The sequence below is a fragment of the Gopherus flavomarginatus genome, chromosome 15 (assembly GCF_025201925.1).
Source record: "Gopherus flavomarginatus isolate rGopFla2 chromosome 15, rGopFla2.mat.asm, whole genome shotgun sequence".
Classification (NCBI taxonomy): domain Eukaryota; kingdom Metazoa; phylum Chordata; order Testudines; family Testudinidae; genus Gopherus; species Gopherus flavomarginatus.
Window position 1 is genome coordinate 4691159 of NC_066631.1, and position 16421 is coordinate 4707579.

Genomic DNA, 16421 nt, shown 5'->3' on the forward strand with positions numbered 1-16421 from the left:
GGCCCTGGGCCCAGCTGCTGGCCCTGGTTGCCAGGACCGAGCCCAGGGCTCGGTTGCCAGCCCCACATCCTGGTCCTAGCTGCTGGCCCACGCTCGGAACCCCGACTGCCGGCCTTGGCCCCTGGCCTCCGCCCCCGCTCCCAGCTGTGGCCCCAGCCCCCTTACCTCTGTCTGTGTCCCCAGAGCTGCAGGGGAAGGGTGTGGACGGGACAATAGGGAGCATGAAGTAAAAAGTTTGGGGCCCACTGCTCTGGGCCATGAGCTGTTACCACTGGGGCCTGACCCTGGGACGATAACCCTTTACATGGCAGCCTCTGCATCGCATTAGGATCCCATTAGCCCACTTGGGAAGGTTTTGTGGGGCAGGTTGTATGAAAGACCCAACACAAACTAAAGCTTTGCAGAGATGCGTAACCCCCTCGCCAGGCCTGTTACATCCTGGAGCCCTGACAACTCCGAGGGCGAATGCTACTCGCAGTGTCCCTAGAGCTCTGAAGGGGAAACACTCCTGACCCCAAGGGCCGGCTAGAGTCCAAGGCAGCAGCGACTGCTGTGACCATCTGGTCTGAGCAGCTGTATCTTGAGCTAGAGCAGATGTTTAAAAAAAAAATCCGACTTCATTTACAACTGGCCAGTGTTGGAGACTCCACCCTGATTTGGGTAAATTGTCCCACTGGTTAATTACCCTCCTGGCCCTTACAAAACGATACCTTGTTTCTAGCCTGAATTTCTCTAGCTGCAACTTCCAGCCATTGGAGTGTGTTCTGCCTTTGCCTGCAAGAGTGAAGGGCCCGCTGGTGTCGAATTCTGCCCTCTGTGTAGGCACTGCTGCCTAGACAGTGATCAAATCACGCCTTAAACTTCTCTTGAGAAGCCAATAGGTTGAGCCCCTTGAGTCTGTCACTAGAAGGCAGGTTTTCCAAGCCCTTGAGCATTCTTCTGGCTCTGCTCTGAACCCTCTCCACTCGATCATGAATGGTGGACTGGACTCCAGCACTGGACACAGGATTCCAGTTTGCACCAGTGTCAAATGCAGAGCTCACATAACCCTACGCGAGATTCCCGTTTATACATCCCAGGATCACATTGGCCCTTTTGCCCACAGGGGAGCACTGTTCAGCTGATTATCCCCCACTGGAAGTATGCTCTGCTTTCCTAGTTCTTAGGAGTACGATGTTGCATTTGGCCATATTAAAACAGATCTTGTTTGCTTCTGCCCAACATACCAAGCAATCCAGATTACTCATTATCAGTGACCTGTCCTCTTTGTTATTTACCACTCCGTTAGTCTGTCATCTGCAAACATTCTCACTGATGAGTTTATGCTTTCTTCCAGGTCATTGATAAAAATGTGAAATAGCGCAGGGCAAAGAGCCGATCCTGGTGGGACCCCACTAGAAACACCCCCATTCAGTGATGATTCCCTGGTTCAAATGACATTTTGAACCCTCTCATTCCAGCAGTGTTTCATCCACGTAACGTGTGGCATGCGGATTTTCTATTGTTCTAATGTCAGACTCAAAATATCTTGTGGTGCCGAATCAAATGCCTGACCGAAGTCAAAGTGTTTTACATCAGCCCTATTACCTTCACCAGCCAAACACGGATGTCATCAAAAAAGCGATCACATTAGTTTGACAGGCTCTATTTTCCATTAGACTATGTTGAGTGCCATTAATTACCTCCTCCCTTTAATTCTTTATTAATCGAGTCCCATCACAGCTGTTCCATTATCCTTACTGGGATCAATGTCAGGCTGACAGGCCTAGACTTACCTGGGTCAGTGCATGTACCCACAACACGAATTTCCTTCCACTCCTTTTCTGGGATTGGGGATGATGGAGCCGCTTGTGTGTGTGGAGCAGGAATATCTACTCTGGCCACAAGGGGGCACCAGTGCTGCAGAGATGGGCAGCTGCGGGCACTCAGGGGCTGGATTCCTTTAGTCCAGCCCTGGTCTGGAGGGGAGGATGCCCAGCGCATGCAGTGCCCTCGTCAGAGAGTGGCAGGGGCTGGGTGGTGCCGCCCATTGAGGCTCAGAGCATGAACCTGCAGACAGGGAGAGAAAGGAGATCCCAGTATAAACCAGTATAACGGCAGCTTCAGAGCGGGGAGGAGCAGTGGAGCTCCCAGTGTAAACCAGTACAAGGAGGCTGCTGCTGCTGCTGTAGGACTGGGACCCTCCCAGTTCTCCCAGTGTAAGGCAAGGAGTGGAGATCCCAGTCTCAGCCCAGAGGCTTCCCTAGATCCCCCCGCGGATGGAGGAGTCCCCGGCAAGGCGGCCCGGGGCCATGGGCTGCTGGCGACGCTTCTGGGAGTTCTGGAACTACGAGACCCCCAAAGTCATTGTGGTGAAGAACCACAGCCTCGGCATCATGTACAGAGGGGTGCAGCTGCTGATCCTGCTCTACTTCATCTGGTAGGTCCCTGGCTGAGCCAGTGTGTGGGTCTGGGAGAGATGGGGTGGGGAGAGCTGAGGGGGCAGGCAGAGACACGCCAGCTTCAGCACCTGCACAGAGAGCTGAGTGGGGGGCTGGATCCTTGCTGCATTGGAGCCATTCGCTGCTTTACACCAGAGAAGGATCTGGCCCAAGGGTTGCAGTTCAACCCTTTCCTGTGCTGCTGAGTTCAGGAAGGGACGGAGTGGGGTTAGATGCAGGAGGGAGGGGACGCCAGGTTCTGGCCAGACCCACTGCCATGAGGTCCTGCTGGCCCCACGATGGAACTGTGGGGGTCTGGGATTAGGACAGGGTCCTGCAGTAGTTACTTCGTTTGCTGGGTGAGCCACATAGCTGCAACCAGAGAAAAAGAGTTGGGGGTGGGGGACGAACAAGGAGTGTTTTATTCAACACAGCAGAGACAATGTAGGAGGGCAGCGTAGCCAGCCCGGCCTGGGCACATTGCTGGCCCCAGCCCTTTGCAATGTGGTTACATCTTGCATCACTTTGCACCTAACCTTTCCGACTCCGGAATACGAGAGCTGGTGAATAAAAGGCAATTATGGTTTGCAGGAGACTTCGGGGGGGGCGGGGTTAGTTTCCCTTTAGAATGTTTTGTTTTCTTCCTCTCAACGAGAATCCCAGCCTGAAACGTTTTCCATTGATCAAAACATTTCTGATAAAAATGTAGTTTTCAAAAATCATTTCTGGTAAAAAAGCAAAAACAAATTGGTTTGAGGTAAAAAATGTTGCCTTTGGAAAATGAAAAACTGAGCATTGGTACCAAACAGCAAACTTTTTCCCCAAACAGTTTTTGTTTTTCATACTCCCCCACACGAAATTTCAACTCAAATAAGAACGTTCACAGGTCTCGGGTTTGGGGTTTTCTGCCAAAAAATATTGTCTGACTCTAGTAAAAATGTAGTAAAACGAATTGTTCTTTTTCCTTTTCCTTTGCTCTGCTCTGTCTGTCACACTCCAGTGCCCCCTCAATCGCCTTTTTCTAGATTGTTTAATAGTCATTTTCTCCTATTGTCCTGTCTATGTTGTGGTCTCTTCCTCCCTCCTTTAACTTTCCACTCTCTTTTCATAGAATCCTAGAATCTCAGGGTTGGAAGGGGCCTCAGGAGGTACCAACCCCCTACTTAAAGCAGGACCAACCCCAACTAAATCATCCCAGCCAGGGCTTTGTCAAGCCTGACCTTAAAAACCTCTAAGGAAGGAGATTCCATCACCTCCCTAGGTAACCCATTCCAGTGTTCACCACCCTCCTAGTGAAATAGTGTTTCCTAACCTCCAACCTAAACCTCCCCCACTGCAACTTGAGACCATTACTCCTTGTTCTGTCATCTGCCACCACTGAGAACAGTTTAGATCCATCCTCTTTGGAACCCCCTTTCAGGTAGTTGAATCCCAGTTCCCTCAGCTTCTCCTCATAAGTCATGTGCCCAGCCCCCTAATAATTTTCATTGCCCTTTGCTGGACTCTCTCCAATTTGTCCACATCCCTTCTGTAATGGGGGGCCCAAAACTGGACACAGTTCTCCAGGTGTGGCCTCACCAGTACCGAATAGAGGGGAATGATCACATCCCTCGATCTGCTGGCAATGCTCCTACTAATGCAGCCCAATATGCCATTGGCCTTCTTGGCAACAAGGGCACACTGCTGACTCATATCCAGCTTCTTGTCTTCTGTAATCCCAAGGTCCTTTTCTGCAGAATTGCCATTTAGCCAGTCGGTCCCCAGCTTGTAGCAGTGCATGGGAGTCTTCTGTCCTAAGTGCAGGACTCTGCCTTTGTCCTTGTTGAACCTCATCAGATTTCTTTTGGCCCAATCCTCCAATTTGTCTAGGTCACTCTGGACCCTATTCCTACCCTCAAGCGTATCTACCTCTCCCCCTAGTTTAGTGTCATCCATGAACTTTCTGAGGGTGCAATTCATTCCGTCATCCAGATCATTGATAAAGATGTTGAACAAAACCGGGCCTAGGACTGACCCCTGGGGTTCTCCGCTTGATACCGCTTTCTTCTCCCTCTGTTTGTCCCGGACCCTTCCCCTCTCTCTCACCCCCCATTCCCACTCTCTCTGTACTCTGCCCCCCCCACTTCCCTTTCCTCTAAAAGCTCCCCCATCCCATGTCCTCTCCTTCCCCACACCCACTCGCTCTCCTCTTTCTCACCCCCCATGTCACGCGCGCACATGCTGGAGAGCGAGATCTCCCAGCAGGGCAGTTGCACACACACTGCCCAGCTAATCCAGAAACGATTTCCTCATGGCATAATTCAGCCCATGGCCAATGCAGTTCTCGGCCTCGCTGCTGAGTCTGCTCACCAGCCCAAAGCATGGCGGGGGCGGGGAGTGTGTGACAGGGGAGCTGGAACATAGACTCCCTCACCGCCGCTCCAAGAGGGACCACCCAGCATCTGTTAGCTGGAAATAAATCTGAATCCCGGCTGAGCGAGCCAGGATTCCTGGTGACCTGCAGGCGAAAGAGCCTTGAGACACCCCGGCCTCAAGATGCACTAACTATTACACTGCCTAGAATGACGCTTGCTGTCTAGCCAGCTAGTGAATGCAGCCAGTGGGCCAGGGCCTGAGAGAGACAAACGCACCTGCTGTTTGAGAGGTGGTAGGATCCTGTTCCTGGCTCTAGGATCAGCTTTATGCAGCGTTTCTCAGTCAGTGCCATGTGGTCCCATCTGGCCTGGGAATCTGTGAAAAGCTCCAGCCCCTGGGTCAGTCTTGCCAAGCCAAACACCCTTCCTTTGTTTCCTAGTCTCTGGAAACCCAGCTGGAACCAGTATATGCAAACCTCGCCGGGGTGGCGCCAGTCTGGAGGTGTTTAGTGTGAATCCCTGCCCTGGCCTAGTTCTTGGAGCTGTCCCTGGCCCCAAAGATCCTGCACTGGGTCTCTCTTTTCCATGCCAGGACCCCTCTGGGACCCTTTCCCAGCTAGGTGGGATCCAGCCAGCTCCCCCCGCCCCACACACACATTTAGCAATATGGGTTGGGCAGGGTGGTTAGAAGGCTCTGATACGGGTTTGTAGTGCCCAGAGTAAGAATCCAAGGGCCAATGGTTACACACGGCCCAATCAAGCACATACATTGTAAGGCAAAGGGGTGAGACTCTCCCGCGGCTTAGCAAGACCTGGGTTTTGTCCCTACCCGATGTGATGTTGCATTTTCACTCCCTGGGCGACTGGCAAGGTCGGTGCAGGAGGGCTTGGTTAATAGCGAGGGTTAGGAAGGGCACAGAAGCACTACCGGCCGCTAGTAAATAGCCGAGGCCAGAGCTGTGGTCTCCTGGCTTGCAGGCTGGCTCCTCGCCCAAGGCTAGCGGGTACCTCGTGAAGGGAGAGTCTCTCTGCAAAGACCAGGGATTTCACCTGCCCTGCAGCCTGCAGGCTGGGGAGACGGACCTGCCACATGCATGAGCGTCACCCAGATGGATGAGCTCTGGTGGGGGTGTGCGGGATCCCCCAACAGCGACAGACCTGCTCCCAGAGTCCCCAGCCACCCCGTCTCCTGGCTTCTCTCTGCCCCGTTCTCCCTCGCACGGCGTCGCTCACTCTCTAAGACCATCAGCGCGCCACACCCGTTTGTGCTCCCCAGGTCCTTTTGGCCCCCTCACTGGCTTCCACTGGCCTCCTGTCTCTGTCTGCTCCTTCCTGGTGCTCCCAAGCCCCTGAACCCGGTGGTGTGGGCTGGGATCTGTGATGGGACGGGGCTGGCTCCCAGGAGCTGCCTGGCAGGGATGCGGATAATGCAGCAGTGCAGGGAGGATGGGGGGTTGCAGGGGAGGGGGAGAAGCCCTTGCGTTTTGGATTTCCCAGCCATAGGGCAGGCAGAGGTGGGGGGATACGTCCCTCCCCCCAGTCGCCGCACCCCGGGCGGCTGAGACCCAGGTGAGAGCAGCGGGGGGGGTGCTGATGTATGCCCCTGATGGCTCCCCCCACCCCCAGGTACGTGTTCATCATCCAGAAGGGCTACCAGGAGAACGAGACGGGCCCCGAGAGCTCTGTGGTCACCAAGGTGAAGGGCATCAGCCGCTCGCACAGCAAGGTTTGGGATGTGGAGGAGTACGTCAAACCCGCCGAGGTGAGGCTGTGACGCTGCCCCCCTGCCCAGGCTGTGATCTGACCCCCTTCTGCGAGGCCCTGACATTCCCCCCCCCCCGTAAGGCTGTGACACTGCCCCTCCTCCGTGCACCCTCACAAGGCTTTGGTGTGACCCCTCTCCCCTCTGGGAAGCCAAAGCACTGCCCCTCCCCCACTCCCTCCCCATGAATCCCTGACACTGCCCCTCCCCCCCAGCCTCCCCTCCCCCAAACAGGCTGTAATAGCGCCTGTCCGATATCAGGTCCCCCTGGAAGCAACCAAACCCTGACAGCCCCCAGACAGGCAGGAGGGGGCTGCTCTGGGCACCTCGCTAACGCTGGCTGTGCCAGGGCTAATAACAGCGCGTCGCCCGCATGTGACCAGCACCCCCAGAGCCCCCGCTGAGCTCTGCACGGAGCCCCTGTCCCTGCATTCCCCCCATTGCACCCCCAGGGCGCCCGCTGAGCTCTGCAGGGAGCCCCTGTCCCTGCATTCCCCCCATTGCACCCCCAGAGTCCCCGCTGAACACTGCACGGACCCAGCACAGAGCGTCCCTCCCTGCACCCCCCCATTGCATCCCCAGAGCCCCCGCTGAACACTGCATGGAGCTAGAGCCCAGCACAGAGCCCCTGTCCCTGCATTCCCCCCATTGCACCCCCAGGGCGCCCGCTGAGTGCTGCACGGAGCCAGGACCCAGCACAGAGCCCCTGTCCCTGCATTCCCCCCACTGCACCCCCAGGGCACCTGCTGAGTGCTGCACAGAGCCAGGGCCCAGCACAGAGCCCCTGTCCCTGCATTCCCCCCACTGCACCCCCAGGGCACCTGCTGAGTGCTGCACGGAGCCAGGGCCCAGCACAGAGCGCTCATTCCTGCACCCCCCCATTGCACCCCCAGGGCCCCTGCTCAGCGCTGCATGGAGCTGGGACCTGCACAGAGCGCCTGTCCCTGCACCCCTCCATTGCACCCCCAGGGCGCCCGCTGAGTGCTGCACGGAGCCAGGGCCCGGCATAGAGCCCCCCATTGCACCCTCAGGGCTCCCTGCGCTGAGCTGATCCCCGAGAGTGCGCTGACTTGCCTGCTTGCCATAGGGAGCCCAGCGAGACCCTGCGACCCCTAGAACAGTATGCCCTGGGGCCAGCCCGGTGGGGCTCCTGGACGGGAAATGGTGACGGGACTGGCGCAGGCAGGGGGCAGGATTTACGGGCCCTCCCCTCTTGGGAATATGGAGAGGCAGCTGGCTGCTCTTTCGCTGGCTGAGGCTGGCCAGGCGGATGCCCTCCAGTGATCTCACTCACTCCATCGCCAGCCGGGCACCCAGTGAGGGCTGGGGGGGAAACGGGGGTGGAGGGCTCCATGGAAAACGTCTCTCTCTCCCTGTCGGCTCTGCAGGGTGGCAGCGTGTTCAGCATCCTCACCCGGGTGGAAGTCACCCACTCCCAGACTCTGGAGAGCTGCCCCGAGGTGAGGGAGGCAGCAGGGGCTGAGTGGAGGGCAAGGCACAGCCCAGGGGTTGGGGATGGAGGCAGGGGGCCTGGCTGGCTGGGGGCATTGAAATGATGTGAGGAAGGAGGCTGGGGATGGAGGACTGGTCGTGTTTTGAGCTGGCCCATGGCAGCCCCAGACCCACACTCCTGCCCAGCCCTGCCCAGCCAGCTGGCTGTGTGCGCCCGCAGCCTCCGGCCCGGGGTGATTGATAAGCAGGAGCACAGCGGCTGGTGGGTACCTAGGCAGCCCCATGCTGGGAGCGGGAGCAACACCAGTTGCAGGGGATGGGAGCTGCAGTGTGTCCTGGACCCAGAACTTGGCCTCTCTGGCTCCCGGCCCTGCTTGGCTCTGCCCCATTTCCACACCTGGAGCTCGCTCAGCTCCCGGCTGCTGAGTGCAGGGGGCAGAAGTCACCCAACACGAGGGGCATCCCAGGATGCAGGGGGTGGCTGTGGGGGTGAGAGGGAGAGTGCTGGGTAGGAGGACTGGCTCGATCCCATCGCTCCCCTCCCCAGCTCTGCCCTCTTTGCAGGGTCCCAGGGGTCCCTCCCCTCTCCCGGTGACACCTTGGTTTCTGCCCCTGCAGAGCCTGGAGGTCCCTCACTCCGCCTGCAGCTCTGACAGCGACTGTGTGGCTGGGGAGATGGACATGCTGGGGAATGGTGAGTGAGCAGTGCCAGGATGGCAGCATGGGCCCGGGCCAGCACCAGTCGGAAACTGGCATTCAGCTGCCCCAGGGCCAGAGGGAGGGCGGGGCCTGCCACCCCCAGGGGATGCACTCTCAGGCCATCTGTCTGTCCCCGCAGGAGAGAGGACGGGGCGCTGCGTTCCCTATTACAGTGGGCCGGGGAAGACCTGTGAGGTCACCGCCTGGTGTCCAGTGGAAGATGGATGGACGGTCAGGTAGAGAGGGGCCGCTGGGAGTGCAGGGGGATGTTCATGGCCCCTGGGAAGGAGGCACAGCTGGGAGAGCCTCACCCTTCTCCTGCCCTGGGATGCCACTCAGCCCTCACCCCAGCACCCAGCTCCAGTGGGACACCCCAGAGGGAGATGGAGCTGGGCAGGGAGAGGATGCTAGGTTGGGGGGAGGCAGGACCCCCCCTTCTCATCAGGGGTGGGTTAGCACCGGGAAAGGGAGGTGTCAGCAGTGGGGGAGACGCAGCACCCTCACGGTGGAGCAGGGTCCCCACGTGCTTTGGGGCGATGCGGTTTTGGCTGGGGGTGGGGGGCCATCACTTGTGGGGGTGGGGAGGACGATGCCCTGGGCTCGGGGGAGGAGGAATTCCCTGCCCAGGGAAGGGCTGACATGTTTCTGCCCTCGCCAGCGAGTCCCTGGGGAAGATGGCCGCGCAGTTCACCATCCTGATCAAGAACAACATCCACTTCCCCCACTTTGGATTCTCCAAGTATGGCTCAGCAGTGACCCGCAAGTCTCACACCAGCCGCCCCGTCGGGGCCAGTCAGGAACAGAGCCGGGGCGGGGAGGAGGGAGCGAGAGCACTGGCACATGGACACGGGGGGGTGGGGGAACACTGCCTGGGGGCTGTTCTGGGTGTGTGGTTTGTGTCAGCAGCTGGCTGAATGATGCGTTTGGCCATTGCTGCCATTGTGGGCAGGCCGGGGCACCACAGACCAGCACACACTGGAGATGAGTCTGTAGACCAGGAGTGGGCCGAGGGCCACATCGGAGTGGGGAAATTGTATGCAGGGCCGGGGCAGGGGGTTGGGGTGCAGAGGGAGTGCGGGGTGTGGGAGGGGGTGCAGTGTGCAGGAAGGGGCTCATGGCAAGGGCTTGGGACAGAGGAGGGATGAGGAGTGTATGAGGAGGCTCAGGGAAGGGGGGAGGGGTGCAGGAGGGGTGCAGGGTGTGGCAGGGGGCTCAGGGAAGGGGGTTGGAGTGCAGGGTGTGGCAGGAGGCTCAGGCCAGGGGGTTGAGATGCAGGAGGAGTGTGAGGTGCAGGCAGGGGGCTCAGGGCAAGGGGTTGGGGTGCAGGAGGGGTGTGGGGTGTACGAGGGAGTTCAGGGCAGGGAGTTGGGGTGCAGGGTGTATGAGGGGCTCAGGACAGGGAGTTGGGGTGCAGGAGGGGTGTGGGGTGCGGCAGGGGGCTCAGAACAGGGGGTTGAGATGCAGGAAGGGTACGGGGTGCAGCAGGGGGCTCAAGGCAGGGGGTTGGGGTGCAGGGTGTGGGCTGTACGAGGGGGCTCAGGACAGGGAGTTGGGGTGCGAGTTGCAGGCAGGGGGCTTAGGGCAGGGAGTTAGGGGATGGGATGCAGGAGGGATTCGGGCTCCATGGTGGCAGCCGCACGCACTAGGGCCAGGGAAGGCTCCCCACCTGCCTGCCCTGTCCCCGCCCCACGCTGTTCCGCTCCAGGAAGCGCTGCAGCCCCTGGGGGAGGACGGGGCACAGGCCTCCACGGGCTGTCCTTGCCGCACCTCCAGATACCTCCCCCGAAGTTCCCCATTCCCGGCCAATGGGAGCTGTGGGGGGCGGTGGCTGGAGGCGAGGGCAACGCACACAGAGCCTTCCCCCTCCCCGGCCTGGGGGCCGCTTCTGAGAGCGGTGTGGGGCCTGCAGTGCCATGGGGGACAATCCTGTGGGCTGGATCCAAAGCCCTGAGGGGCCAGATCCGGCCCGTGGGCCGTAGTTTGCCCACCCCTGCTGCAGACCATGGCTGTGGGTCTGTGCAGGGCTGGCTCCAGGCACCAGCGAAGGAAGCAGGTGCTTGGGGCTGCCAATACAAAGGGGTGCACTCTGACTGCTATTGGGGCTACATGTCCAGGTCTTCGGCAGGAATTCGGCAGTGGGTCCCTCGGTCCCTCTCTGAGCTGCCGCCAAAGAATGGAGCAGCGCGACCGATCAGCTTGGGGCCCTGGGTCGTGTGTGCATGGGGGGTGTGTGTGTGTGAGTGTGTGTGCACATGGCTCTGTGTCTGTCTGTTCGTGCACCTGCACGGGGGTGTATTTTAGGGTTGCCAGGAGGCTGGCTAGTGCCCACAATGTCCAGTCGAAAAGGGAACCTGGCAGTGTCCGGTCAGCACAGCTGACTGGATGCTAAAAGTCCGGTTACCCGCAGCATGAGCAGCAGCTGAGGGTGGAGCCTGGAGGAGCCGCTCTCTGCTCAGCTGCTGAGTGAGAGAACCCGGCTCCAGCCTCTCCGGCAGGGAGGTAGGTGTGGGTGCTGGCGATGGGGGGTGGGGAACCCTGTTCACGCCCTGCCTCCCTGTGCCACGTCAGCTCCTCCCAGCCTGGCTCTGCAGACAGCAGGTGAGTCCTGGGAGAGGGGGGAGTGAGCAAGGGAGGAAGGAGGGAGAGGAGTGAGTGGGGGCGGGGCCTCAGGGGTAGAGATGGAGCAGGGGTGGGGCTTCAGGGGAAGAGGTGGGGCATGGGCGGGGCCTCAGGAGTAGAGGTGGGGCAGAGGCAGAGCCATGGGGGAAGAGGGGTGGGGCGGGGCCACAGGGGAAAAGGTGGGACAGGGGCAGGGCCACAGGGAAGGGGCGGGGCCTCAGGGGAAAAGGTGGGACAGGGGCAGGGCCATGGGGAAGGGGCGGGGCCACGGGGAAGAGATGGGGCAGGGGCAGGGCCACGGGGAAGAGATGGGGCAGGGGCAGGTCCTCGGAGGAAGAAGGGGCAGGGGCGAGGCCACGGGGGAAGAGGGCAAGGCCAGGCCATGGGGGGAGAGGTGGGGCAGGGGCAGGGCAAGGGTGTTTGGTTTTCAGCAATTAGAAAGTTGGCAACCCCAGTGTGTTTGGGCGTGTGCACGGGTATTGGCAGCTGTGGGCCCCCCGGGGTCTGGGTTTGTTCACGTACATGGGGGTGAGGCACTCAGCAGCTCTCGGCATGTCTCCTCAGAGGGAACGTGAAGGGCGAGAAGAGCGGCTACCTCAAAGGCTGCACCTTCAACGAGACCACTGACCTGTACTGCCCCATCTTCCGCCTGGGCTCCATTGTGGAGCAGGCAGGAGAGAACTTCACCACGCTGGCCGAACGGGTAGGCTGTGCAGGGAGGGGGGACCCTCGCCCGGCGACAGGGGACGGGCTCTGGCTGGGAGTGCGGAGAGGGGAGACCCTCGCCCGGCGACAGGGGACGGGCTCTGGCTGGGAGTGCAGAGAGGGGGGGACCCTCGCCCAGCGACAGGGGACGGGCTCTGGCTGGGTGTGCGGAGAGGGGGGGACCCTCGCTCGGTGACAGGGGACGGGCTCTGGCTGGGAGTGCGGAGAGGGGGGGACCCTCGCCCGGCGACAGGGGACGGGCTCTGGCTGGGTGTGCGGAGAGGGAGGACCCTCGCCCGACAACAGGGGACGGGCTCTGGCTGGGAGTGCAGAGAGGGGGGGACCCTCGCTCGGCGACAGGGGACGGGCTCTGGCTGGGAGTGCGGAGAGGGGGGGACCCTCGCCCGGCGACAGGGGACGGGCTCTGGCTGGGTGTGCGGAGAAGGGGGACCCTCGCCCGGCGACAGGGGACGGGCTCTGGCTGGGAGTGCGGAGAGGGGGGACCCTCGCCCGACAACAGGGGATGGGCTCTGGCTGGGTGTGCGGAGAAGGGGGACCCTCGCCCGGCGACAGGGGACGGGCTCTGGCTGGGAGTGCGGAGAGGGGGGACCCTCACCCGGCGACGGGGGATGGGCTGTGGCTGGGATTGCGGAGAGGGAGGACCCTCGCCCGGCGACAGGGGATGGGCTCTGGCTGGGTGTGCGGAGAAGGGGGACCCTTGCCCGGCGACGGGGGACGGGCTCTGGCTGGGATTGCGGAGAGGGAGGACTCTCGCCCGGCGATGGGGGATGGGCTCTGGCCGGGTGTGCGGGGAGGGGGGACCCTCGCCCGGCGATGGGGGACGGGCCCTGGCACGGTGTGCGGAGAGGGGGGACCCTCGCCCGGCGACAGGGGATGGGCTCTGGCTGGGAGTGCGGAGAAGGGGGACCCTTGCCCGGCGACGGGGGACGGGCTCTGGCCGGGTGTGGCTGCTGCAGGGTCTCTCATAGGGCTGGGTTCTCTCGGGCACGTGGAAGGCTCCGGTTCAGGCCCCATCCTGCTGCCGATCTTGCCTCCTGCATGGGGGGCGTTGAGGGTCAAGGGCACTCGAGCAGGTGCCGTGGCAGGGAGCTCCTGGCACGGCAGAGACCCCCCATGGCGAGCTGCTGGGACGCCGTCAGATAGACAGCGCAGGCCTGTAGGCAGCTCCGTGCCGAGCCCAGCATGTCGCTCAATCCAGCTGAACGCCCTGCGCCCAACACTGCCCGGGTGCCTGTGGGGAGCACCAGCTGCTGCAGGAGGGCCTGGCAAGTGCATGCCCTTTGGACCACTGGCCATTCTCTGCCACTCCCCAAAGCCTTGTGCCATCCTGGCCTCTCTTCTCGGGTGTCCCCTACTGGGCAGAGGTCAGCAGCTGGGTCCCCTCTGATGCCAGAGCCACACGCCCCCTGGGCCCAAATAGCCAGCTCCTTCACGCTTCCCTTGTGCCAGCACCAGTCTGCCGGACGCTGTGCTGAGCTAGGCTGGCAGGCAGCTCCCGGAGCCCGGCGGGCCCTGCACGGCGAGCAGGAGGGAAAGCGTCTGGCTGGATGGGCAGCAGGGCAATACGGGGAGCAGAGAGGGGAGCTCTGAGACGCAAGGCGGTCTGGCGGGGGGCAATGGGCTGGAAGTGAGGACGCCAGGTGCTGCCCAGGGCAGCTTGAGGTCCTGCTAAAGCTGTGTTGGTCCTGCCCTGCTCTCTGTCTGCCGCAGGGCGGTGTTATCGGGGTGATCATAAACTGGAACTGTAACCTGGACCTGCCCGACTCCGCGTGCAACCCCAGCTACTCCTTCCGCCGGCTGGATCCCAAGAGCATTCAGGTCTCTTCTGGCTACAACTACAGGTGACCTGTCCCCCCAGTCCTCTGGGGCGGTGACCCCTAAGGCCCTGTGTCACGGAGTGTGGGGGAGTCAGGGCCCCACACCCCTCTTCCTGGGATTCACCGTGACTCTCAGCCAGCCAGTAAAACAGAAGGTTTATTGGACAGTAGCAACGCAGTCTAAAACAGAGCTTGTAGGTACAGCCAGAACCCCTCAGGCAAGTCCTTCTGAGGGGTTCAGGGAGCTTAGCCCCCAGCTTGGGGTTCCCTGCATTGCACCACCCAGCCCCCAACTCCCAAAACCCAAACTCCTCCAGCAGCTCTCTCCCCTTCCCCCCTCCAGCCCCTCCTCTCCTCAGGTCAGTCTCCCGCGGGTGTCACTTCTCCCAGCCTCCTCCTGGCTCAGGTTACAGCTCAGCTGGCTTCCTTCAAGGCAAGTCCCCCATCCCCACTGTAACGCCCCTTCAACATTCCCAGGTCATATGTGCCCCCCTCCCTGCTCCATCACACCCTGCAACCCCCCTGCTCTCGGGCCTGGCTGCTCCGCTCTGACTGCCCCTCATCCCACTCTCTCCTGCCCAGGTTCGCCAAATATTACAGCTGCAATGGGACGAACACGCGGAGCCTGATCAAGGCCTATGGGATCCGCATCGACATTATTGTGCATGGCCAGGTGGGAAGAGGGGTGAGGCCTGGGGGAAGGGACACAGCAGGGGTGGGGTCTGGGGTAAGGAGTGGGGCAGGGGTGAGGCCTGGGGGAAGGGACACAGCAGGGGTGGGGTGTGGGGTAAGGAGTGGGGCAGAGGTGAGGCCTGGGGGAGGGGACACAGCAGGGGTGGGGTCTGGGGTAAGGAGTGGGGCAGGGGTGAGGCCTGGGGGAGGGGACACAGCAGGGGTGGGGTCTGGGGTAAGGAGTGAGGAAGGGGTGAGGCCTGGGGGAAGGGTCACAGCAGGGGTGGGGTCTGGGGTAAGGAGTGGGGCAGGGATGAGGCCTGGGGGAAGGGATACAGCTGGGTGGGGTCTGGGGTAAGGAGTAGGACAGGGGTGGAGTCTGGGGGGACAAGATGGGGCAGGGCCCGGGGGAAGGGACGGGGTAGGGGAGGTTCTGGGTTTTTATTTTCTATATGACAAAGTTGGCAACCCTTAGCCCCGGGGAGCGGGTGGCAGGAGGTGAGGAGGGCTGTGCTGACCGCTCTGTTTTTCTGCCTAGGCAGGGAAGTTCAGCCTGATCCCCACCATCATTAACCTGGCCACGGCGCTGACCTCAATGGGAGTGGTGAGTATGTGCTCGCTGTGCCCGGGATGCTTGGCACGGGCTCCCTCAGGCACTATTCCCGCTCTCCTGCTCCCCAGGGCTCCTTCCTCTGCGACTGGATCTTACTGACCTTCCTGAACAAGAACAATGCGTACAGCGCCCGGAAATTCGATCAGGTACCAGCCCAGCCCCGTACGATGACCCTGCCCTGCTCCTGCCAGGGTGCTCCCTCCCTCGGGCCGGGGGCTGCCCCCATCCACGGGCACAGGGGGAGAGGTTAAGCGACTCACCATGTCACACAGCAAGGCAGGGCAGAGCAGGGAATAGGACCCAGAAGTCACAACACCCTGCTCTCACCACTAGACTCCACTGCCTGCGCTGTGACTGGGCATCTCCAGGCTTGAGAGCAGTGAGGGAGTGCCCCGGGGCACCTCTCCCCACCCCCGAATTAAAGCCCAGCAGAGATCCTTCCCGTGCAGCACGAGAGACCCCCCACGGGGACCCCTGCTACCAGGGGAGGCAGGAGTGAGAGTGTGGAACTAGCTCCGGAGATCCCGGAGAAGGGGCCCATGAGCCCTGCCTGGCAGGGATGGCTGGTGCCCTGCCTGCCCCAGCCCCCTCATGCTGCAGCTGCTGTCACACATTGTGTTTCTGCCCATCACAGATGCAGCCACTTGGCACCTCGAGAGCCAGTGCCCAGAGACCAGGCCGGATAGGCTCTCCCTGCCCCTGCTGGCTCTGGGCATTCCTTGCGGGAGCCGGGCACTGCAGCCTGCCTGATGATCCACCTCACGGGCCTTCCCCTGGTCATTCTCCACGCCCTGGGCGCTGGGGTGGGGCCGTGGAGCGAGGCCCAGGCACTAACTGCCCCATCTTTCCTCTGTCTGGCCAGGACAGGACCCCGGCCCCAGGCTGCAGCGGTAACGCCTGCACCACCCAGGCCTCCTCGCCGGCCAGCCCCCAGGGCCTCGGCCAGCACTGAGCTGCCTCTGCCCCCTACCTGCTGCTGTGGCTGGACTGGAGAGTGGGGAGCCACTGGTGGGGACACACTGCCAGTGGGCAGGCTGAGTGCGGCTGCCCCAGTACTGACTGAAGGGGTGAGGACCAGGAGACCCCTGGCCCAGCAGAGTTCCCAGAGAGCCTCAGCTTCCTTGCGACTCTGCAGAGCTTGGGGCGAGTGAGTCCTGGCCCAGACAGGCCCCCGGCGCTAAGCTGAACAGCTGCACAGGCACCCTGGAGCCTTGTACAGATCCAAGGGCAGGGCCAAATCCCCATGGGGGCAGCATGGGACAGGTACCTGCCCCATTCTACACCCCC

General features: G+C 61.4%; 1 protein-coding gene across 1 annotated transcript; it reads left to right on the forward strand.

Annotated features, from left to right (window-relative positions):
• The first annotated feature begins 2258 nt into the window (after positions 1-2258).
• P2RX2 (purinergic receptor P2X 2) lies at positions 2259-16142 on the forward strand. Its single transcript, XM_050923824.1, has 12 exons — positions 2259-2419; positions 6401-6536; positions 7925-7996; positions 8607-8682; positions 8827-8923; positions 9346-9426; positions 11871-12009; positions 13743-13873; positions 14432-14522; positions 15060-15125; positions 15203-15280; positions 15769-16142. The coding sequence occupies exons 1-12, from the start codon at positions 2259-2261 to the stop codon at positions 16084-16086; spliced, it is 1446 nt and encodes a 481-aa protein (XP_050779781.1). The 3' UTR covers positions 16087-16142.
• The last annotated feature ends 279 nt before the right edge of the window (positions 16143-16421 follow it).